At 40.2% G+C, this 23,326-nt stretch overlaps 2 protein-coding genes and 1 pseudogene across 4 annotated transcripts; 1 reads left to right on the top strand and 2 right to left on the bottom strand.

Annotated features, from left to right (window-relative positions):
- Positions 1-88: 88 nt before the first annotated feature.
- On the bottom strand, positions 89-2,291 carry LOC113748002 (protein FAM78B-like; annotated as a pseudogene).
- A 3,970-nt stretch (positions 2,292-6,261) lies between these two features.
- Positions 6,262-9,437, top strand: rex1bd (required for excision 1-B domain containing). Its single transcript, XM_010730168.3, has 5 exons — positions 6,262-6,400; positions 6,841-6,923; positions 7,070-7,274; positions 8,701-8,789; positions 8,978-9,437. The coding sequence occupies exons 1-5, from the start codon at positions 6,398-6,400 to the stop codon at positions 9,048-9,050; spliced, it is 453 nt and encodes a 150-aa protein (XP_010728470.1). The 5' UTR covers positions 6,262-6,397; the 3' UTR covers positions 9,051-9,437.
- On the bottom strand, positions 9,408-21,070 carry crlf1b (cytokine receptor-like factor 1b). 3 transcript variants are annotated; one of them, XM_027290280.1, is made up of 8 exons: positions 20,787-21,070; positions 17,972-18,250; positions 16,850-16,979; positions 16,443-16,615; positions 14,043-14,200; positions 13,309-13,477; positions 11,463-11,648; positions 9,408-10,593 (listed from the first exon to the last, which is right to left on the bottom strand). In XM_027290280.1, the coding sequence occupies exons 1-8, from the start codon at positions 20,848-20,850 to the stop codon at positions 10,577-10,579; spliced, it is 1,176 nt and encodes a 391-aa protein (XP_027146081.1). In that variant the 5' UTR covers positions 20,851-21,070; the 3' UTR covers positions 9,408-10,576. The 3 variants fall into 3 exon arrangements, with proteins under 3 accessions (XP_027146081.1, XP_019125794.1, XP_027146082.1); XM_019270249.2 differs by having other exon boundaries at positions 11,467-11,648; XM_027290281.1 differs by having other exon boundaries at positions 11,467-11,648; positions 17,972-18,247.
- Between the last annotated feature and the right edge of the window lie 2,256 nt (positions 21,071-23,326).

Genomic DNA, 23,326 nt, shown 5'->3' with positions numbered 1-23,326 from the left:
CATCTGATTGGTCTTGTTAGCCGTTTCACTGCAGAAGTGGCCCACTATGATATGATGTAACAAATGGCCAATCAGATGCCTCAACGCTCTACTTGGGTGGTATGACGACAAGCGGAGGCCCTCTCCTCGGCCTCCACACAGAACCTGGGCATCGTTGGCATTGGGCCTCCCCAGGCGTTAGGAGGGATGGGCTCCATGCGGGTCAGAACCGCGGCTGATCCTGGTGAACCGGCCCACCAGCCTGGCTCTGGAGCCCAGAGGCAAGGACGGATCCACTGCAATGTCGACCCTCATCCTCCACTTGATGGTGTGGAGGAGGATCTTTCCCTGGACGTGGGTGTTGAGCGCACAGCCAGGTGGTGAAGCTCTGGTCTCTTTTGATGTTAGTCAGTAAGGGCGTGTTGGATTCACTGACCGGCACGCCCAGGTGACGCTGGGGTAAAAAGTCATTCATGCTAACGATGAAGCGGGATGGCTTGGGTGGGGGCCCACTATAGTGACAGTCTCTGTTTGTGTTTCCGTACCAGGGGTAGCTCACGCCGTCCGAGTCGCTGATGGCCCTCACAGAACCTTCTCGTAGCTGAGCGCATAAGCTGATGAGAGGACAGACAACAAGGAAATTCTGGTTAGGAGTGCTCTTCATCTTTATAATACAGCAGCATAGACAGACAATTTTAATCAGCTACAGTCAGTTCACACAAGAGACAAGTTTATTCCTAATAAGAAGATTAACTGAACCGGTTTAAGGACCAGAGCTAATTTGGTGTTAAAGGGACACTCCTAATCTGTATTTCTTATACCAACATTTCCTGTTTGGTGGAAAGAAACTTTGTAATATGTTGTTCATATAAAATGTTTTTAATAACCCATTTATTTTTAAAAGATATTTTCTGAGTGTACCACTAGAGAGAGGTCACGTACTAGGAGGAAAGCTCTGGTGAGAGGTCAGCAGAATTTCTACTGCTGTTAAACAAAGTTGTTTTTCTACCAATAAACTGCAGTTGCATTCTCATGCAGGAGTGCAAGAGTCAACAGAAATTTATACAACTATTTAATGTTAATGAAATTAGCTCTTATTAGAATTGAGTGCATTCATCAGGCGAATAGCCAAATTTCTCAGGTTTAGCACTCAATCTTTGAACATTTTGCAATTTGTCACTTGTCATTTAACACAACAAATTTTGACCGTTTGAAAGCAGTTGAATTAGAAAGAAAAATGATTAATAGTGTCAGCCCACTTTCACAGCACGTAACATTTACAAATTGGCAGCCATCAATATAGAAGTTCCACTTTAAAAAATGTTTTGTGATAAAGTGACTCTTTATTCACATTTTGATAAAGGATATTTTTCATTTAGAAGGACGACAACAGAGGTAAACGATCACTTCACGATCAGCCTCTAAAATTCTCATCCAGACACAAGCTCACGTCTACAGCCGCCGCCTGTACATGATGTATAGTGGTTGTTCGTGTCAGTGGATTATCATCTCTCTTTGTTGTGCCCAACAGTTTTTTGTGTCAGCTGGTGGCCCCCTTCCATCTATTTGTTGTGCTTTCATGACCAATCTGAGTGACAAGCAACCCTGTAAGCCCTCCTCACCCCTAAAACCCACCCACTCACCTAAACCCAGCAGGATTAAACAACCCCCTCACATATGCCCTCCAGATAATGTGTGTGTCTGGTGGGGTGTGGTGTGTGTGTGGTGTGGAGGGGGGATATGTCTCCATGGGCAAATTTTGAGTGTGAGAGCATCAACTGTTGTTAGCTCCTTTTAATAGCAGCTTTTCTATTTAGTGGCCAAAGTCACAGGAACAGAATCTGTCGGTGGGCGTTGAATGAAGGAGGCTGACGAGCGCAGTTAACCTGCTGCGTGCACAAATGTGCTCCTCTGTGTGATGCACAAGAGTGTACAAGCATGCATGCAAAGCCTCACACACACTGCTTTTTTATGTGTGTGTGTGTGTGTGTGTGTGTTGTGTGTGTGCAAGCACGCAACAGGGATGTAATGGGGCGCAGGTGTGTGAACTCACATGCCGAGTGTCCCATAGGTGTGTAAAATTCCATCTGGGTGCACGCCTGGATCCAGCCCACCACCCACGTCCATTGCGCGGTATAGGGGGCTCACAATCCGCGCCGAGGCTTTGAAATAGGGCGTCTTGTATCGAAGCATATGGGCGAGTTCTCCAATGACAGTCGGGCAGTGGTCTATGGTGGCGGACAGGTCGTAAACCACGATGTTCTCTCGTTTGATGCGTGACTGTTACAGGCTATGCTCTGGATGCAGCCCATGGCTGTGCACGTAAAGGTGATGGTCAGGAGCAGCCAAGAGAGCCTGACAGGCCTGGGAACAGCACTGCTGACCGGGACTCGACCAGGATCAACACTATGAGGCCGTGCATCAGATGAAACTGTAAGGCAAAGGTGGTGAGACCACGCTGTAGAGGCCCAAGATCAGAATCACAAATAAGGCTTCAGTGAGATCACAGGAGCAGGAGTGAGGGACAGCCGGGTCAGTGAGACCAGGATCCAGGCTCAGGGCACCGCCTCCGGATGTAGGCCGCATCAACCAGCTCCAGGGGCTAAACCCGTGCTCTGACCTCCCCGCAGGCTGAAAGCCACAAGAGAAACACCCTGCAGGGATTAATAAAGTATCACATGAATTTTTGATACGGATATGATTGTATCCGTCCGCCACACGGTGCACACTGTCTGTTCCCGTGTGCCCTCTCCTCAAGGATCCGACCCGTCTCTGCTCCTGCAGGAACCCCTGCCCGTAACCTTTGATCCTCTTCTTCCTTCCCCGAGCTGTCATGTCACAAGAGGCGTCGGGGGACCGGCGGACACCGGGGCGCCGGCAGGGGGACCCGGTGGTCGGACGGCGAGGCTTGTTGATGCGGCACTGTACAGGAGATGCTGCTGCTGCTGCTGCTTATAACCCGAGCGGCGGTGTTACTGTCCGTCATGCCTGTCGACTCGACGGGAGGGAAACCCGGTGAAACCTGGGAGTCCGGTCATCTGTGATGGATGGAGTAAATAAAAAAACAAAAAAACAAAAAAACACACACTGACAGAGGCAAGCGAAAACAGCTTCCTCCTGCAGGTTAGACGACACAGGCGGGTTATCCCGATCAAAACGAGCTGGGGGAATAAACCAGGACGCGCAGCACTGTCACACACTGATGAATCGATGGCGTAAAGTAAAAAAAAAAAATAATAAATTGGATAAACGGTGTCATAGTACCGTGCAGGGCAGCGTATGCGCCGCTCGGCGTGTCCTCATGTGATGAAAGCGCACGGCGGAGTGTCGCTGTTCAGCCTGCGTGGTGCTGAAGATGCTGCTGAATGGACCAATGAGCGGCGGAGGGAGACGGAAGGCGTAGGAGTCTGCACAGTAGTAGCTTTGCGACCTCTTTTTTCTCCATATTGGAATAATGTTTTTCTAATCGCATAAACACAGAGTAGACCCAGATAATGCTTCTGTGGATCTTATTGCAGAGAGGGGAGCAACAGGTAGTGTTTGCCACTTCCTCATGATTCCCACTCTTTAGTTATGTTAACACGTTTTAAAATACACCCGGTGGTTAAATAGAAAGAGGTGATGTGTTTTCTAATTGTGCGAGGAAACTTTGATAGGTTAAAGGTAAGTCAGCTGCAAGAGCATGATGGCACCTTTCAAAATAAACCATCACAAGGTATTAATAGCTGTTCCAGTGCATGATCCTCCTCAGCAGGTGGAGTCTGCCAAGTTATATTGAACTTGCCTGCCATGCCGATGTAGAGTGTGAGGGAGTTTTCTGTTCTACCCGGTTGCGTTACTTCAGGTCAAGAGAGTCAGTGTGCTGCGGTGGTGCATGTTGGCCCAGGCTCTGCTACAATAAATGGAACTGGACCTTAATTAGTATCATTAGAAACAGCTGAGTTGACCCTGCTATTTCATGTCACGAAAAAAAGGTCTATTCAAACATGCTGTGGTAACCAAGGTAAGAGGACAGGGCTGCCTCACTGCCTAGGCACAACAGATAGGTACATAATGTAGAAGGCTCTACAGAGTGGAGAAAACAACGTCGTACCACGTGAGTGTGAAGACATTTCACTTTCTGTAGACTAACAGCATTTGGGAAGAGAGTAGTCCCTAAATTGTCGTTTGTAGACGAGCCAGAGAGGACAGCTTCTTCAAAATTGATCTTTTTCACAGCAGCCTTAGGATCAACACATGTGTCTCTAAGATACGAATTAAAGTCCATTTATTGCAGCAAAGCTTTCCAGTGAGCCAACATGCACCCGAGACTCGGTTCAACCTGAATGGAACTGAACCTTAATTAGTACATTGGAAGCACCTGTGTTTACTATTTCACGTCAAATTGTCTTGATCAAACTTCAATAAACCTTTCAGCATAAGACATCTTGGACTCCTGTGCACTAAACTGACCATCGATGAATATAATTCTCCACAACTGGCTTAAAAGTTCAAGAAACTCAAAGCTCTGAATTAAGAACTCGAGATTTTTCGTCAGCTGCTGTTTCCATTGGGCAACAATTAACTTCACTTCAATGTGTTAATCTTCATCCTGTGTTGTTAAACAAAATCACAATAAACATGACCTGTGACGAGCGCATAGTTTACCATCAGTCACATGAGTTATGACAAGAAAACTAAATTTGCTGGACAAATGTTGAGCTTCAGACTTTTTTTAATCACACACTGTAGTTAACAAAACAAACAAAGCTAATATTTTATACTTTGTACATATGTGCATGGTTAAAATCTACAGAATATGTACTGAGATACTTTTAATATTTTATTACACAACTTAGATTTTAATTGCACTTTTTTTCTGTGTCTTGATGGTTTATGTTTTGTCAGATGTATTGTTGTATTTCTTGTTCTTTAAACGTTTTAATTGTTGGAATGATATATAATATATTAATATAATGATCTGATATAAATTTTGTGTTTGAATTTTAATTAGAATATTTATGAAATACAAGACAAATTATTGTCATATCATTTAACTTATGACAAGCGAAGCTACAACAAACAAACAAATGAGTTTTGCTTCAGATCTATAAACAAAGAGAAGTTATGTTTAGATTTGTTCAGTTTTGAATTTCCACTCTATGTACATTGTATGTAATAATGTGTATTACACTTTGAAACCTCAAGCTGCTCTGGGTCAATAGACAGAAAACGTGTGGATGAAGTGTCATCACACAGAAAAAATGTTACAAATAAACAGAATGCACCAAAATAAACTTTGCTGCGCAACTCATAAAAAAAAACAATGAATCACTCCACATACTCACACATACATTCACCCACTCATGGATGAATAATAGTAACAGTGGAAAGATGCAAAGGGGATTAAAGCTGCGGTTGCACATGTTCTTAAATGTTATTGTACTGTGTTTGAATTTTCAGGTTTATTTGTAATTGTGCAGGTTAACACAGGGTCAACAAATTTATCACTACATACATATATAATACAAAATATTAAACAGAATATGAAAAATATGTATTGTGTACTGTCTAAGTCTAAGTCTGTATGTGTGTCTATACGAGTACTGGAAAGGTATCACAGTATAAATAGAAATTAACATACTATATAAATTGTTATGGGATTTTTTTAAGAAAAACCCTTGAATAAGGAGGACTGGATTCAAAGTATCAAAGTTTAAGTTGAATTTATTGTTCTTGTACAAGAAGAAGCATTTAACAGTGCAATACACAAAAGGGGTTACAGAGAAAAGGCTCCCTGTGGAGCTCAAACAGTTGGTTCTTTACATTTTTTAAAAATGGGTTGTCTCGGACACCTCCCACCTGATAATTTCCTTTTTTGGTTTTCTGCTCAGTAATGAACATTATGTTTCTTGTCCAAAATGACACTTCTCAGGCCTGCCTCTCACGTCCTTGTCTCTTCTGTCCTTGAACTACTGATTTAGGATTATCTCTCCCTGCCATCCTTAGTAAAAGACAGTTCAAATAGGGGGAAATGCACGAGACATGCAAAAGACAGGATACACACACACTATCTATATGAGTTAAAACATCTGAACCCCAGTATAATCCTAATTTTTGTAACATAAATATGATGTACTACTATTTAAAATATTGACAGAAAGAGTAAAGTGACATGTGTACACAGTGTAGCACTAAGGTGAATAATAATCTAATAAAAGAAAACTCAGTGGAGGCTACAGAGGGAAGTGTTAAGAGCTTTTATTTTGAAAACCAAATGCATGCTGTCGTCACTTCCTGCGCAGACAGGCTGCTGATTCACACACACACACACACACACACACACAGAAGAGAAACAACGTGCTGCAGTTTTAACAAATAAACATGTCACTGACATAAACTGTGGAAACTGAACTGCAGCGTCTCCTCACAGCTCACCATGGTGAGTAACGATGTTTAACACAAAGACCGAGAGGCTCAGAGCAAAGACACATGTGCTGAGCTAAGCTAAGCTAATGGTGACTACTGTAGCTGAAGTAACTTTATTGTTATAAAGACTTATTTTAATTACTCTTGAATTATAACGACTCCAATCACACAATGTGACATTATTAAAGTTATATAATTAATCAAGCTGTTTTAGATGAGCCTATAATATGTTAAATTAATGTCACAGGAGCTCTAATCTAAATGTTTTTACAACAAAAACATAATTAATTCATTCATAATGTTTATATATGTCACTGAACTATATTTCTGTTTGATTTAAGCAGCAATGACAGTAATAATAATAGTTATCAAACGTGTGTGGATTAAACTCCAAACACTAAAATTAAACATGTGTTGTGTTGACTTTATTTAATGATGATTTCCTCCCTGTAGGTCCCTACAGACTTTAAAACCCTGATCCAGAGGTTTTATCACCTTCAGTCTGAGCGGGTAGAGACGTATCAGCTCTTTGACGAGTAAGCTGTTGTGTAGTTACTTTATATATAATGAAACACTCATGCTTTTCTTCTCATTTCCAGGGATTCTTCTAGAGGACTGAATTATACGCTCGTTAATTTCTGCTTGTGTTTGTCTTGGTGTTTGTTTGTTTTTTTGGCTCCAGAGGACATGAGGCCTACTTAAGGACGGGGCCCCATTACGACTTCGACCACTACAGGCAGCTGGTGCATGAGATAACACAAGCCTTCTGTGGCATCTCCAAAGAAGTGCTGGAGATCAAGGAGAGGCTGCACCATGAGTTTGACCGGCCAGACCTTTCTGAGCACATCGAAAAGCTGCAGAGCAAAGAGAAGCAGAAGCTTGAGCTGGTAGGTTAACACTTCCTGCACACAGTAAGAAACATTTCTTAATATAACAAGTTTATATATGATTTAACCTTACGTTGACTGTTGATACCCACTCTGACACCTCTATTTTAAACAGTGTACATAGGTTGTCCCGCATGTAAAAGGTGGTATAATCAGCAGATGAATTATAAATACACACATCTTGCTACAGGTGAACTAAAGAGACTTCAAATGGTTGTGAGGCAGTTGATATATTGATATTTTATTTGGAGGCTAGATAGAAGAATTAATAAACACAAATCAATCTATAAATAAGTCCTAGGTAAAACCTCGGGTTTGGGTTCTCTCTGGGTACTCTGCTTCCTCTCATGGTCCAAAGACGTGCATTTAATTGGTGACCCTAAAATTACCCGTAGGTGTGAACAGTGTTGTTTGTGTCTATGTGCCCTGTGATAAACTGGCGACTTGTCCAGGGTGTACCCCACCTCTTGCACAAAGTCAGCTGGGATAGGCTCCAGCCCTCCGTGACCCCGATGAGGATAAGTGGTTACAGAAAACGCATGGATGGATGAACTTTTATTGTATAGTTATACAGGAAATTGAGCTGAGACTGAACCTTCGTACACAGTGCACACACTAGGTGAGCTTCCAAAGGCACCAAAGGAGAATAATTTGATTTCTTTTGTTAAACATAAACGCAGTTTACATTGATCTGTGTGTTGGAGGATTCTTATATATTTGTTTCTTGTGTTCTTCTACTGTTATTAAATATCAGCGTTGGTGTAGTAAAGAGAGAGTCATGCTGGCCAGGAGGTGTGCAGAGAAAAAGGTTGACTTTTATTTACTCATCAAACAAAGGTAGGTTTTTAACAAAGAAAAACAGAGTGCTGCCCTTCAGACTTTTGATTTCACGTTTGCTTCAGTTCCACTGTTTCAACACAAGGAGGCAGAGTTTCTCAGTTTTTCCATGTTAAAGATTCATCTATTCTTTTTATTCTGGCAGATCAGGTCATAAATATTTCAAGCAAACGCCACTTTTGAAAGAAAACCTACACGATACTTCTGTATATTTGGTGCTTTTGGGCAGAAAAAACTCATTTCAGTTCAGTTAAAGTAATTCACTGTTTTTAAAGAGCTTCTGTTTCAATTTAGCAACATGAAAGCTGCAGTCTGTCTGCGACACTCATGGTTTCAGTGAGCCTGGTGTTAAAATTTTAGCACCTCGGCGCTTCTCCGCATTCTTGAGCAGTCACATCTGGTGTTCAGAGGTGATGTGCGGCACTTTTGTATGACGTTTTACACTCCTTTTTTACAATATCAACTCGACTTCCTTTCTGCCAGTAATGTCATAAAGCTCCTATTATCTTAGAGTTCATCCTCTGTCTCCTCTCCATCCTCCGCTGATGAATGGTTTGCATAAATCTTATCTGATGTGCCTTCTCAACAGACAGCCAAGCTGCAGCTGGCCAGGCAGCGGGCCCAGGATCACCCGGAGGACGAAGACTGTCAAGAAAAGATTCAGGAGATCAAGCACGAGTAAGAGCAGCTATTACCTCCCCTCCGTTTACTGCGTTCGCTCCCTGCTGACCCATCCACTCACTCACCATCAACCTGCTGTCTGCTACAGAACTTCCTGTTTCCTCCTTATTTAACAGACTGTCCTTTGTTACCATTGTGATATCATGAAACTGTCAAAGATATTCACTAATTTGTTCCTTGTCCAGGATCATCAAGAACAAAGAGGCTCTGAGTGAGATCATGCAGGACTTTAAATATGACTCTGAGGAGTCTGATTGACAGGTCGGTCCCCAGGAGGCCCACCGCCGCCCTCTCACATCACCAGACAGCGGAGCTGACAGATCGACTCGGCTCTGGTGCAACTTCCATCTTGGACTCCTCAGCTGCACTTATCGATCCCCCCTCTGGCCCCACCCTGCTCGTTGCTGCAGTCTTATTCCACCCAGGGGGCTTTTCACATTCTGGCTTTGTGGGTTCCTGTCTGTAGTTATGTGTTTGTGTTAATGCATGTATCAGCAAAAAAAAAAAAAAGAAACAAAAACTTTATGTTGTGAAGTCTTGTAAATAAGGTTAAATATTCCTTGCAGGCTCATCCAGAAATCTTTGTTAACTTGATGAATTGTATTTTTTAATAAAAAAAAAAGAGTTTTCTTGTTCTATACATTATACACAGGATTTGTCAGTGACATTATTGGTGCAGTACAACAACATAACTTAGACAAAAAAATATGAAGTTATAAAAACAGTATAAAAGAGACACAGGATATTAATATACATTTTACAGAGAGGCCTTATTTCATGGGGATTCAATTACTGATACGACCAACAGTTGCTGCAGTTCAGAAATATCTGAACAGACCTTTATCACAGCAGCCATTTTGACATGAAATACAGAGGTGTTACCAGTGAAGATAATTAATGGTGAAACAGACTCGGGGTGCTGCTGTGGTGCATGTTAACTCACCGGAAAGGCTCCTCTGCATTAAATGGAACTGAGATGAATGATGAGACGTCTGATTACTGTGTTTAAACAGCTCATTAGTGATTTCACAAATTTAATTTCCACCCAAACTTGAGCAGGAACAGAAAATTAATTGTTTTTTTAATTTTGATACATTTATTATTTTAGCTAAAAGACTATAAACCAGTTCTAGTTTCTTCTTTATTCTCAGATTTATATGAACAATTTGACAAAACAGATTTCCTCTTGGCTTTTAGGATTCTTTTTTTTTTTCTGACATTTTTTAAATGGAATGATGAATCGATTAACTGAAAAACTAATCAGATTAATCGATGAGAAAAATAATCATTAACTGCAGCCAGACACTGACCTGTTTCCAATAGTAATAGAGGTTTGTATTGATTAACTATCCTGGTCATAACGATCATAACAATGTAAATCTCATGTAAAACCACAACGTTTAAATACTTTCTGGACCTGGAACAATAAGATCAGGGTTGTTTTGTACATTTGTTCTGCTACAATTACTTTTTCTTCTTCCCCAGAATAAAAGTGCAGTTACTGAGGGCCTAAATGTGTTTGTGCAAACAGATCTAACGGACAGATTTGGCCAGCGGAAATGGCAGAAAAAGGGCTGCATTGTCTCACTTCACTTATCTTCCACTCGGGCCCTTTAAACTCAAGTTAAGACTGTATGACCAAACACTGCAATATCCCTCAGGCTGAGGGCGTTGGACCTCTCTCACAGAGCCGGGACCCTCGGGGCCAGTTATCTGTCAGTGTTTTCTTGATGCTGTTCTTGAATTAAAAACACCACAGTGGTGCCGAGCGGCGGTGCTATGAATTATCGTCTTGTAGAATCTGAAAGGACAAAAGCAGATGGTTCATACTGGGATAATTCAAACGGGAGAAACCATGTAATTTACAAAATCATTTCTCTGTCTGGCTGCCACTTTTCTCTTTCTTTGCATTATCTCTTTTCTTATTCACTACGTATCCTCAGCACCCTGCTACCTCTTTCTCTCTCTCTCTCTCAAGGTAATCAATGGGAACCTGTCACGGTTTGTGAACAAAGACATTATTCAGGAGACAGCCTGTGCCCTATGAAGCACAAAAACCCGGAGACTGCTGAACTAATTGAGTCAGGTGGAGTGAAGGTTTCTGTGAGTTCGAGGACAGAGCAGCAGAGGATGTGGCTGAAAGCATCTGAACTCCACACAAAAAGTCACATAGACGCACAGACTACGCCTGAGCTCTGCGTGCCATTTGGCCTGAGTTATTTTTGTGAAAGGGCCTCCTCATGCCAAGAGCAAACAAAACACAAAAGGAACACATTACAGCGGGCTGTTAATTACATTTACATGTCGTTTCTCTTTGTTGTGGGCATCAGCTGAAGATCACAAGTCTACATCGTTAAAATATGTAATAAAAATCAGAGCGCATATCTACTTTTATGCTCCCACTTCGGGGCCAGTAAAGTCAAAACCGCACATTTTACCTGATCATAAAGTACGGACTGAAACTTCACAGAGCCAGTTCAAGAGGAACCAGTCCTCTTTGTGTTTGTAAAAAAAAAAAAAAAAATGCTGACCACATGGCATAACAAAGGCAGGGTCAGAAATTCAGCTCAGGACTTCAATGCAGCAGTGGCTGTGTGTGTTAGTGACAGCGACTCAGCAGAGATAATGAGAAGAAAGAGAGGGAGAGAGAGAGAGAGAGATTCTGCTTACCTACCTGGTTGCGCGTTTTGTGCGTTTTCTGCAGCCACACCCTCCACTGGTCGTACAGTTTGATTGACATGCCGCTGCAGCCGTACGCGTGCTTGCGCACCCAGCCGAAGAACTGCTTGAGTTCCCGTCGCAGGGTGGAGTTCTGCTCACCGGGCTTCGTATCACATGAGCCGCTCTGCAGCCGCTCTGGGAGAAGGAGGAGGAGGAGGAGGAGGAGGAGGAGGAGGAGAAGGAAGAGGGAAGACAAAGGAGAGAGTGTGGGTGAAGGAAAAGGTAATAGAGAGGATGATAGGACGCATCAAGGTTATAGTTATAGCACAAGTGTTCGTATAAGGTGTAAAGATGCTCACCATGTAATGTCAGCAAAGATGTGACTGACACTTCTCACTGTGAGTTCATGCAGTTTCACCAAAAATAATAAAAAGAACAAACTCAACATCTATTTTTTTTAAAAACACAATAAAACATAACTTCACATTTTTAATAAATATGATGACTTTCACCCTTCTACTACAAAAAAAACATGTTGACTTAATATTTTTTATTCTTTCTATCTCTCTTGTGGTCCACAGCCTTTACCTGTGCCTTCTTTTTTGCTCATCTTTTTTGGTTTTCATCTCACTGATTGTGATGTAACACTCCAGACCTCATTTGTTATGTGTAAGACAAAAACTAAATAATAAAAGTATTAAAATAATTATAATAAATATGTGCTGCAAGTAATTATCATTTTCTCCTTTTATTAATCTACTTGATTGTTTCTATTGTTTGATATGTTTAAATTGGAAAGCTGCATTGATACTAAGCAGGTTAACAATGTGAAATAAAGTGAATTGAATTAGCCGTGCTAACAGCCTGGCTCTAGGGAGGACAGTTTGATCCAGACTGAAAAATCTTTACAGCTACTGGACGTGTTGCCATGAAGTTTTGGACACACATCCACAATCCAATGATTGTTTAGATTATAAAATGTACAATTACAAGAGTTCAAGTATCATAACAGAATGAAAATGACATTCTTTCTAATAAACTCTGAGATAACGCTCTGTCATGTTATTAAGGCATTAGTTAATATGGAAATATTGTTGCTCAGAGGACATTTCTGATGATTCAAGCTGCTTTATTCTGCAAACTGAGATGTTTCAGTTTCATGTAAAGAGAAAAAGTTTCTCTTTTAAACTGTGGAGGTGACCATACTTTACCATACCATACTTCACTTTCTGGGGAGGAGAGGCTACTGAAAGTCTGCTACAATCAATTCTTTATGGCAAACAACAGAGCTCGATAACGACTTCCTCCCTCTGGGGAGTAAATACCACATGACCAATGTAACTCATTATCTGCTCCTCCTGCTCCCAAACCTGCTTCCACTCAAGCTTTATAGGCCCTGTGTGTGCCGCGGACAGACAACCAGCTTTTTAACTTGATCAATCTTTGAAGCCGACGACCGAAATCTATCAAATGTCCCCCTGGCTCTTTGCAGTTCCTTCTAATCCTCTGCTGGGAGATCTCTATCTAGGTATCTAGCCTATTGATGTTTGGTTTCTCCTGGGTCACATGCGGTTTGGATCTGCTCGTTCAGGATGTTGAAACAGGAATAACGAGATTGTTTTTCTGGCTTTAATTGGCGATGAAGGGTTGATTATTAGAAAGGAATGAATGGTCAAGATTTGTGGGCATCGCAGACGTTTGGGAAGCATTTTAAAAGCCATTTAAGACAGACTTGAGTTAGACTTTTAAACATTTGGATTGAATGGCAGCTTTGTTCACACAGTCTTATTAAAATTATCTGCCCTGCATCCATATAGTGAAATCCTTAAAGTTGCATCTTTTTTTTTTGACTCACCGCTGCTGGGTGTGGAGGCTGCAGCTGGGTGGCTCCAGTCACTCCAGATGCCAGCCTTCCTGGAGCCATAGATGCCCACTGGATTGCACCTCACCTGGACGAAATAGACAGTCCCAGGCTGGAGGCCGGCGAGTCGACATGACGTCTGGTTACCTACATCATCCACCACCTGTGAGAAGTGACAGAGAGGATGTGATAAAGAAATATTTGCTGCATCCTTTCCTCAATGTTTTTGTCTCGAACTTTGATTTTGGATGTAGTCTGGCTTCAAATACATTTTAAACATTATTTGCTAAATCCTCTCATTCAATACTGAATCCAGAATTCAAAAAGGCATACGGTATGTACCTACACAGCAGAGGAAAAATATCAAGAAGCTGTGGGCAGAAAACATCAAAGCAGCAGTTTGAAAGAATGACAGTTTCTAAAAAAGCTCCACTGCTGCACTTTTGGATCAAAGCTAGCTTTCAAAAAATGTACCAGCACAGATTCACTCGCAGGAGTCAGGGCTTTCACACGAGCATTATTTGCTTTATAATAAAAGCACATGCAAAAGGCCACAGATGCAGAAGAAGCAACTTTTCATGTTCATCATTTAATGGATCAGTCAGTGCTGCACCTCAAATATTTCCACTGCTGCCTCAGAGGTGTCATAGCTACAGAGGAAATGCGTGTATGTGCATGAGTCTGCAGGTTCATGTGAGAGAGAGTGTGTGTGTGTGTGTGTGGACCACCTTCCATTCAGAGCTGTCCTCCAGTCTGTAGCGTATCTGATATTTGGCCTGAAACAAGACGTCCTTGAGCTCGGGGGGGCTGGCCCAGCGGACTGTCAGCTGGTCCTCGAGGTCGCCGACACGACTCACCTGCACGTTGGCAGGAGGGTCTGTGGTCACTGCACGGACAAGGACAAGTTAGAGAAGGTTTATATACACAGCAGATGTGCACCATGTAGGGCAAGAGTGTTGAGATGACACCAACATATATCATATCATATTATATTATAACACAGAGGGCAGGCAATCATCATTCGTCACGGTGACAAAGCCATCTGTCTCATATACAAGTTTAATATTGGCTTTTTTTATTTATTTATACGAAAGAAAGGGAGTCAACATTCATCAGTATGACAAAGTCGTTGTTTCTGTGACTGTTCTCTGTGATATTTTATTATTTATATAATCTTTATTAATTCTTCTCTCTAAATGACCTCTCTCTGCTCAAAGAAGATCAGATAATAATATCTTTTATGAAAATAATAACTGAACCAACCCCCCCCTAAAGTTATGGAGTTATGAAAAAGATACATTTAAATCAGATAAAATGGATGAATGAATAAAATAAATGTAATGTGAGTCAAGCTGGAACTTTGAAAAGTATAACATATGGAAAGCAAGGTAAAATGTGAGACTGGTTTATATAGGAGAATAGTATGTATGTTGATGTGACCATGTGGTGAAGCAGTCCAAAACATCTTTTACCCGTGTTCCTTATATAAAATAAAATATCCAGACTTTTAGCCTCCAGTATGAATCAGAGAAAATCAAATAAAAACTGCTGTAGTAGAACATAAAAAAGGCAATGCAACAATTTTAAACATGACTGTTTAAAAGTAGGAAGTACTACACAGTCTGCAGTGGAGAAGCTTTGTTATCTGAGAAAATAACCCTGATGATGTCATGGGGGGAGATGTAATCAAGCTTTGGGTACGAAGTGTACGATCCAGTTTGACCCACACTGGAAACTAAAAGTTCAGATATTTTTACCACTCCTGCTTCAATTTTGACTTCATAAAGTACAAAGGAACATGGGTAAAATATGTTTTGGTCTGCTTCACCACATGGTCACATGGACATACGTGCTATTCTCCTATATAAACCTTGTGCAGGGGAACAATCCTAACATCCTGTGAATTAATATGTGCAGAGTAAACGCTTTCCATCTGTGAGTAAAAGAAACAAGTAAATAAATACAAAAGATAAAAAGTCTGTTAGGTACGTACGTACATGAGAATAACTGTTAGAGATCTAAATAAACTGGATAAAGTCCATCACATTTAGATATTATCATTCTACATGTATAGATGTTTACATGGAGGATTTAAACAATCATTTTGATTAATCCTGCACAGACTGTCTGCAGGCTTTGGTTCAAATCAGTCTTTGCTTCCTTAGTCAGTATTAAACGAAACACTTTATCCACTGCAATAAAGGATGCAAACAAATCGAGTGCTTTGAAGGAGAGAAAGATAAAGGGGATGGCAGCACGACACACAAAGAAAGGAACTTATTAAATGTCTTGTAAAAGTGTTTCCTGCTGGTAACCTTCTGCTTCAGACATCCTCCACTGCTGCTGTGTGATGCTGTTTTTCAGCCAACGTACTTTATTTGTTCTATTACATCCAGCTCAAGGGAGGGAGAGGAGAAAAGCCAAGCCAGAACAAATACTCTCAGAGAGTGTTGTTTCTGTCATCAAGGCAGTGCAATGCATCATACATATGGCAACGTTCCTCCTTCTCTTACAACCCACTCACAGCTCCAAGTTATCTGTTCCTCAGTGTGCAGCGAGGATGAATGGAAGGAGAGGATGCTCACTCACGGCCGATAAATGATGCTTTCAAAACGTAGTGCTCGCTCAACGCCAAGACGACACGATGCTTTTACATTAGCACGGGAGAAATTGTTAAAGGAACGCTCGTAGATCATAACCTAAATTTCTCGTCGTGAAACCTGTAAAGCCGTTTTTACCTGAGAGGTTCACTTTGACAGTTTATCTTTGAGAGTTGCAGTCTGAACCTAGAACGTTGTTACAGCGGCGGGTTTGAGGGAGCAAACCATAAAAACAAATCCCCTCTCCTCCAGAGAAGTGTGTTAGCCATATGTAGGAGATCTGCAGACAAACAAATGTCAAACGGAGGAAAGGAAAGGAAAAGAAAGAAGAAAAGAAAAGGAAAGGGTAGATGACAGGACGGAAAGGATAGGAAAGAATAGAAAAGGGAAGGAAAGGAAAGAACGAGAAACAAAAGAACAGGACAGAAAGGAAGTAAAAGGGGAAAAAAAGGGAAAGACAAGACAGGAAGGAAACAGGAAAGGAAAGGAAATAGTTATCCCTGAAATGTTTTTGTTTTTTTTACCCACCTACATCGAGGATGTCCAGGGTGGTGATGTCAGAGGTGGCAGAGCCCAGCTGATTGGCTGCCTCCACCCAGATCTCATACGGAGTGAAGAGGGCGAGGTTGCGGGGGATGTGGCAGGAGTAACGCTGCTTCCCCGTGCTGTCATTTTCACACTCCTTCTCTCTGCCATACCACCTGGAAAGAAACACAGTGACTAAAAATAAATGCTGACATTTGTCCCTGAAAAGGCCAACTGATTATTTTAAACTGTTAGTGCACGAGAAAAAACACTGCAGGCTCTGAGTGTAGCATGTGTTGCAGATGATAAACTGTACTAGGTATGGCACTAAATGCATTTATTGCTAGTCTACCTGAGTGCTGTTGGACGAGGTGATCACCTGTGAGCTGCAGCAGGTCTGGGACGCTCACCTCAATTTGTACTTGAGGGTGTATTTGGTTCGGATGTGGGTCTCACCCCGCCCACCCGGGCTCCACTTGCAGCTCAAGTCTTTCGTGTTACGGGACCAACATGTTAAATTGACCGGCTTTTCTGGAGGCACTGGATGAAAAGAAAGAACAATAAAAGAAGCAAAGAAATCAAGAAAGAGTGAAAGAGTGAAGTCACATAAAATATTAAGACCATGATATTTTAATTTGATTCTGAAATTTAAGAAATAGAAAACAGCATGAGGCCAGTTTCATCTCCTTTCATATGTGGAGCATTAACTTATGCATTAAAAGAGCAGATTAATGACACAGGCTTTAAAGCATGACAAATTATAATTAAAAATGCTAAAAATATACAGAGTTCACAAGTTTCTGTGAGTTTCTGAGTTTTCTTAAATAAACTTTTTATATCAAGGCATGAGAGAACATGCAAATCTTTTTAGATTTATTTATTTTAATTGCTTGAAATCCCATTTCATCTTTACTTTATGAATAAAGTCTAAATAAAAAGAAACATTTCCTATTAATCTACAGTGTTTTACAACGTATTCATACCCGGGTTTGTGTGTCTTTGTATGTTAACAACAACAACAACAACAACAACAACAACAACAACATATCCACATACACATTTTATTTATTAATCTGAATAAGAAAACTTTCATTTTGTTGTTTTGGTTTGGATTTATTCTAAGTATGTTAAAGTTAGTTAACTGGGGCAGAATGTTAGGAATGCTCTAAACAAACAACAAGCATGCTTATTCATTTTTAAAAACTACAATTTATATTACATAGTACATTTTCTAATGACTAATTGTGATATTTGGCTTCCTAACATCCAGAATTTGGAACTAAGAGGTTCTTTATGAGTCTTTTGTATCATAAATATTATTTTCTCTGACTATTTTGTGCCATTTATTTTATTTATTTCTGGTTTAAATTAGCGATAGATGAAATTATTAAGTACTGTATCTATTACTTTTCCAAAGATAGTGACAGACATAAAGTAATTACTTAGTTTAAACAAACCAAACACTGATAGAAAAATGATACAAAGGCAAAACTAATAAAAATTCTTTTGCACAGACAGAAAAATCTTCTTACTGCCCACGTAGAGACACGAACCGGCCAGGACGTGTCCGTCAGCTCCATGACACACAAGATTGTCTCCAGACTGCTGCTGGGAGCCGTTGAGGTTGTGAAGGGTGACGCTCAGGATCTCAGGGCTCACCACACTGTAGGTGCTGCTGGACAGACAAATCCCGTTCAGGGTCCAGTACAACGTGCTGGAGAGGAGGCCGAGCTCAGGGCTCAGCGTGCATGTCGCTGTCAGACTGGAGCCGATACGCAGGACGGGATCCTGAGGCGAGATCACAGCTACTTCTGGGTGGTGGACACACACACAGTCACTCTTTAATCCAGGATAAACTAAAGATTGAAATATACTACTGAAAAATATCTATCACAAGTTCTCAGAGACTAAAATACGTTTTTATTTGACCAAATGTTCAAAAGATTGAAGATTGACTTGAACATGAATAGCACTAACTTTACTAATACTGAATGTAAATTTATTTTATTTTACCCCTTTTGTGATGTGCTACTATATTATTGTATGTTTCAAGCCTGATGAAGGTGTTAAAGCTAAAACATTGCTTCAACACTTCTTTCAACTGAACATTCAGCTCTAATATTTAAGTTTTTGTTCTTATATACACAATAAAAATAAAGACAACAAAGAAAAAGCAAAGAAATGTGTTTAATACAGTTTAATACAAATCTGGTTTCTTGGGTTTATACAGTATTCAGTTTATACATACATCATGTCATACATCACCTATTTTCCCCCATTTACCAGCAAAGACATTTTTCAATCAAAGTTGGTCTGTTATTTTTTTCCCCCCCACACTATAAATCTATAACTTAGTCTAGTACCAGTTTCTCTTTATTGCAATTAGTAGGGTCTTTAATTTCCAGTGACACATTCAGTTACATTTCCAAGATACATGATTTTGCATTTATTTGCTAGTTCATATCTCAGAATAAAAATAATATCTATCAGAATATCTTTAATTACGTGAAGTTTAGGGCATACCCAAAAGACATGTGTGTTATTGACTTCTTTGCTCCCACAGATCTGCTAACATGGCTGTTGCGAGCCACTTTACTACTACTTTACCACTTCTACAGTGTGCAAAGTGCATTCACAACCTTTAACTTCCATTAATTGGACTCTCCTCAATAACATGCATTAAGTCTGTACAGCGTGATCTGTTGGAAGTGTTGAACACACTCTGCCCATATTTCCAACTGTAAGAAAACTTTGTGTTTGTGTGAGGAGGCTGAGTGCAGCAGCAGCAGCAGCAGCAGCAGCAGCAATGCACCACAACAGAGCAGGAGCTCAGCACATATTTATGACCCAGTAATGAAGTGGATTTATGGAGCCTCTGTAGGATCAGTCAGAAAGGTCACCCTGGTTTGTCGGTAAAATCCTTGAATGCTTTTCCATACCTCGACCCCTCTTAGACTTTAAGTTTGCCTTTATGATTGATGCCCATGAGAAACCCCTCTGCAGTGCGTTTGAATGTTACCACTGGGCTCCTTCTTCACAGAGATATGAAGGTTAATGTGTAGAGTTTTATTAACCGTGCTCCAGGTGGGCGGTGGACAAGCTTTCCAACATATGTGCCACTGAGCTGTTTCCAACCTTGCTGGATTCAGTGCCATCTAAGACAAATGTGCAGAGATGAAAACTGCAATACAAGCAGATCATTTTCTCAGTCTTGGACAGACTGAGTTGAAATATTGTTTTTGTGTTTCCTGCAACAACGTCGATAAACACTGTTTGTCTCCTCAGCTACATCACCGGGATGTCTAATAGGTCTCGTTCTCAGTCTAAACCAACATTAGTTACACAATCACATCTAATGATTGCCATCATGGTAACGTGGTGTCGCTACATCTGGACTTATTTTAGCGGAAAATACTACAATTAGGCTATAATTTGTGCTTTTGCTGACACTATGATTAGTTGGTTACAGTTTACACCACAAGACAGATGTCAAACACAAAGTCAGCTGTCAGAGATTCTGTCATACTGTTAATACCAAAGTATTAGTTTTATGTATTAGTTATTTTTATTTGAAGTAAACCACTGAATGTGTCAGCCTGCAAATATATTGGTCCCTGCGTGTATATGTCAGCTGATAAAATTTTTAAAAATCTTGCAGCACAGAAATGTCAAAGATATTTTTAGTTTGAGAACATTTATAAAATGTCTCGATAACATAATGTGTCCACCAGAGAGCACGGACAAGTTTATTTTTAACTGTACAACGTCATCATCAGTACTACAGGTCACAAAGAGAGTAAGGCGTTATGGGAATATATCTTTTTTTTTTTTTTATCATATTGTTCTTGTCATATTTTTTAATTTCTTACTGTTTGTCACATTTAAATAACATTTTTAAAAATAGAAAGAAAACTCATAATCAAAAATTTCTTATCACAAATTTTTAAAACAAAGAATATCTTTCTTTAAACTCTCATCTATCAATATATCATAACATATATCACCCAGACTGTAATGTTATTATAATTCTTGCACTAGTTTAATTAAGTTTCTCGACTGACAATATTTTTTTATGACATTAGACAAAACCAGACATTCTCATTTTGATATTTTATCCATATCACAATGTTAAACTACATAGACGTCCTAATGAAGAGATGAAAATCTTCCTTACTCCTTCTAATTATTATAGGTGGGGTGATAATGACACCTGATTTCTATGTTTGCTCGTTTTGTTGGTTTGGAGCCTGCATGCAGCAGAAACACGGACAAACACTCAGACAACCTTTAAGTAAGGACAGAAGCGCGGTCACGCACAGCAGGTTGCGTCTAAAGTTTGGTACTTACGTGTCGAAGACACCGACACATGTGGAGCCAGGAGGAGGAGGAGGAGAAACATGAAGAGGAACATGGTTCTCTCAGCTGTTTCTTTCTCTTCCTCTTGTGTCCTTTTCTTTGTTTCCGGGGAAACGTGAAAAAGAAGGAGAAACAAAAAAACAAAAAAAAAACTGAAGCAGCTTCACTCTGCAGCAGTCAAGACTGAGACCAGACTGAGTGAAACACGAGGTTTGCTTCCTTTTTAACTCCTGACTGACTCTGCTGCTGCTGCTGCAACACTCAGGTTCACACTGTTTGCTCCTCCTCCTGTTTTCACACACAGACACAAGTCATTAACAACATGTCCCCTCCCCAACACACACACACACACACACACACACACACACACACACACTAGGCTTTTGGTGGAAATTTCTTTTCTTCTGTTTAAAGATCATTTTGTCCAAACAAACTAGTTGTTATTCAACTAGAAAGTCAGCCTAGAAATAAAAAAAGAGAGAGTTCTTAGCTAAATTGTTTTTTCTCATTTATTCATGTCAGAGGTGCTTTTAAAGCAGTGACTGTGACTCACAGTCTCCTGGGACCAGTCCAAGTGAGAATTATAAATCTATATACTGTATCTAAATGCATGGTCACTGTGGGAGAGAGATGGCAGCCCCCTGAGTCCTTCAACCTAACATTGTACAAAGCAATATGAAAAGTCACAGTCAAGGTGTGGCCCTAAACAACTGCATAGACTGCTTATGCTAGTAGCCGGTCCTGAATAGACTAAATGAAATAAAAGTGTTTAATTAAAAAAGATAAGATAACAAGAATTTCATTTCTTGAGATCCAGATGCCGACTGATGGATGTGACGTGCTGATCATTCCTGCTCCTTGCTGCACAGAATGATGTTTCCTGCAGTGATTTAATATACCAGACTATCCTTTTGTTTTGTTTTTTCCAAGAACTCAAATTAATGATGTCGTTATCTCGTGAAAACAAAGTCTTGTTATCATAAGAGAAAATGAAAATGATCCTGTTATCTGGGGGATAACAACATTTGTTATTTCTGAGATGATGACACAACTAACAAAAAAGTTAAAAAGTTAAATGTATGAATGTGTGACCACTTTCGTAATATATCACCTTTAAAAACAGAATTTTACAAAGTGCTTTGACAGACGAGCACAAGAACTGAGGCCCAACAAATCACATCAGAAAATCTTGCAATATTTTTACTTGTAAAGGCCAGATGACTTGCTTACACCCTAAAAATTAAGGCCTGAGTCAGAACTTTAAATGTTTTTTCCATGGTGATGCCACAGAGGAACCTTTATCGGCTCTGCAATGAACCTTTTACCAAGCGGTTCTTCAAAGAACAAGTTGTGACACTGACTTACAACCTTAAACAGGATAAAAAGGTTCTCCAGAGAACAGAAGAACCAGTTTTTCTTTGAGTGTGCGGCAGGGTATCGGTGTAACGTTGAAGCAGACCTTTCCCCTCTTTGAAATTCAGACTTTGCACTGTGACTATGAAAGACATGTCTCTTCAAACTCGCCTAATGTGTCAGAAAAGTGGACGATGGAAGATCTAGTTAAGCAGCTTTTCAGCTTTTCAAGTTCATAAAACTTACACCCATACACATTCACACACCTCTTTTTTATAAGACGCCACCACATAAAAGTCGATGAACATTTAAAGAAGTGATTTAAAAACCTTATCTGCTCAGGCAGGTTGTTCCGAAGTTGAGGGGGCCTGATGGCTCATAAGGGGTCAGCATGTCTGCTATGTAACCAGAGCCAGACCCAGATGTGCTTTGAAGGTGATCAGTAAAATCTTTAAATCAACTCTAAAACCAACAGAAAGCCAATGAGAGAGAAGCCAGAACTGTGTTACACTGGGTACAAGTCACTCAGTGTGCTGAGAACACACTCATAGGACTTTAACACAGACTTCTTCAAACCAGGAGGGTTGCTGCACTGTGTTGGGTAAGGATGCAGCATCGTTGAGGATGTGCATAAGAGAGCTTATTAATCTGGAAAGACACTGCTATGGGGAAAGATTTTGTCAAGCTAAGAAACGTTTCTATTTTTGTTTGTTTTTATTTTATATAAATTGGTGGCAGTTCAGTGGGTGTGTCTGTGTGGACGAAGAAAATGCTCTAACAAGAAAATGAGAATAAACAGTAATAATACATGAGTATTTCCCTTTTAATGCTACTTATTAAAAGTATAAGTACGCTACAATATATTACATTACTACTTTAACTCAGTCTCATTAAGATTTTACATGCAAAAAATTAGATTACTTTTAAAGTATTCCACCAGTTTATAAATGAATTCATTAGCTTCACTTCAGCTACAACATTAGAATACTGCTTCCATGTACGGACAAAACAAAATATAACTCCAAAAGAGGCCTTTCTACATAATGTGTATAACTGCATTTTGCTGATGATACTGATACTTTAAAATAAGCTTGTAATTGAGTCATTTTAGTGTTGGGTATCTCGGTATCTTACTATCTCACTCCATTACAGACAAAGTGCACGTGCATGTAGTCCCT

The sequence above is a fragment of the Larimichthys crocea genome, chromosome XVII (assembly GCF_000972845.2).
Source record: "Larimichthys crocea isolate SSNF chromosome XVII, L_crocea_2.0, whole genome shotgun sequence".
Classification (NCBI taxonomy): Eukaryota; Metazoa; Chordata; class Actinopteri; family Sciaenidae; genus Larimichthys; species Larimichthys crocea.
The sequence above is the reverse complement of the archived record's forward strand: the minus strand, read 5'-3'. Positions and strand labels throughout refer to the sequence as shown.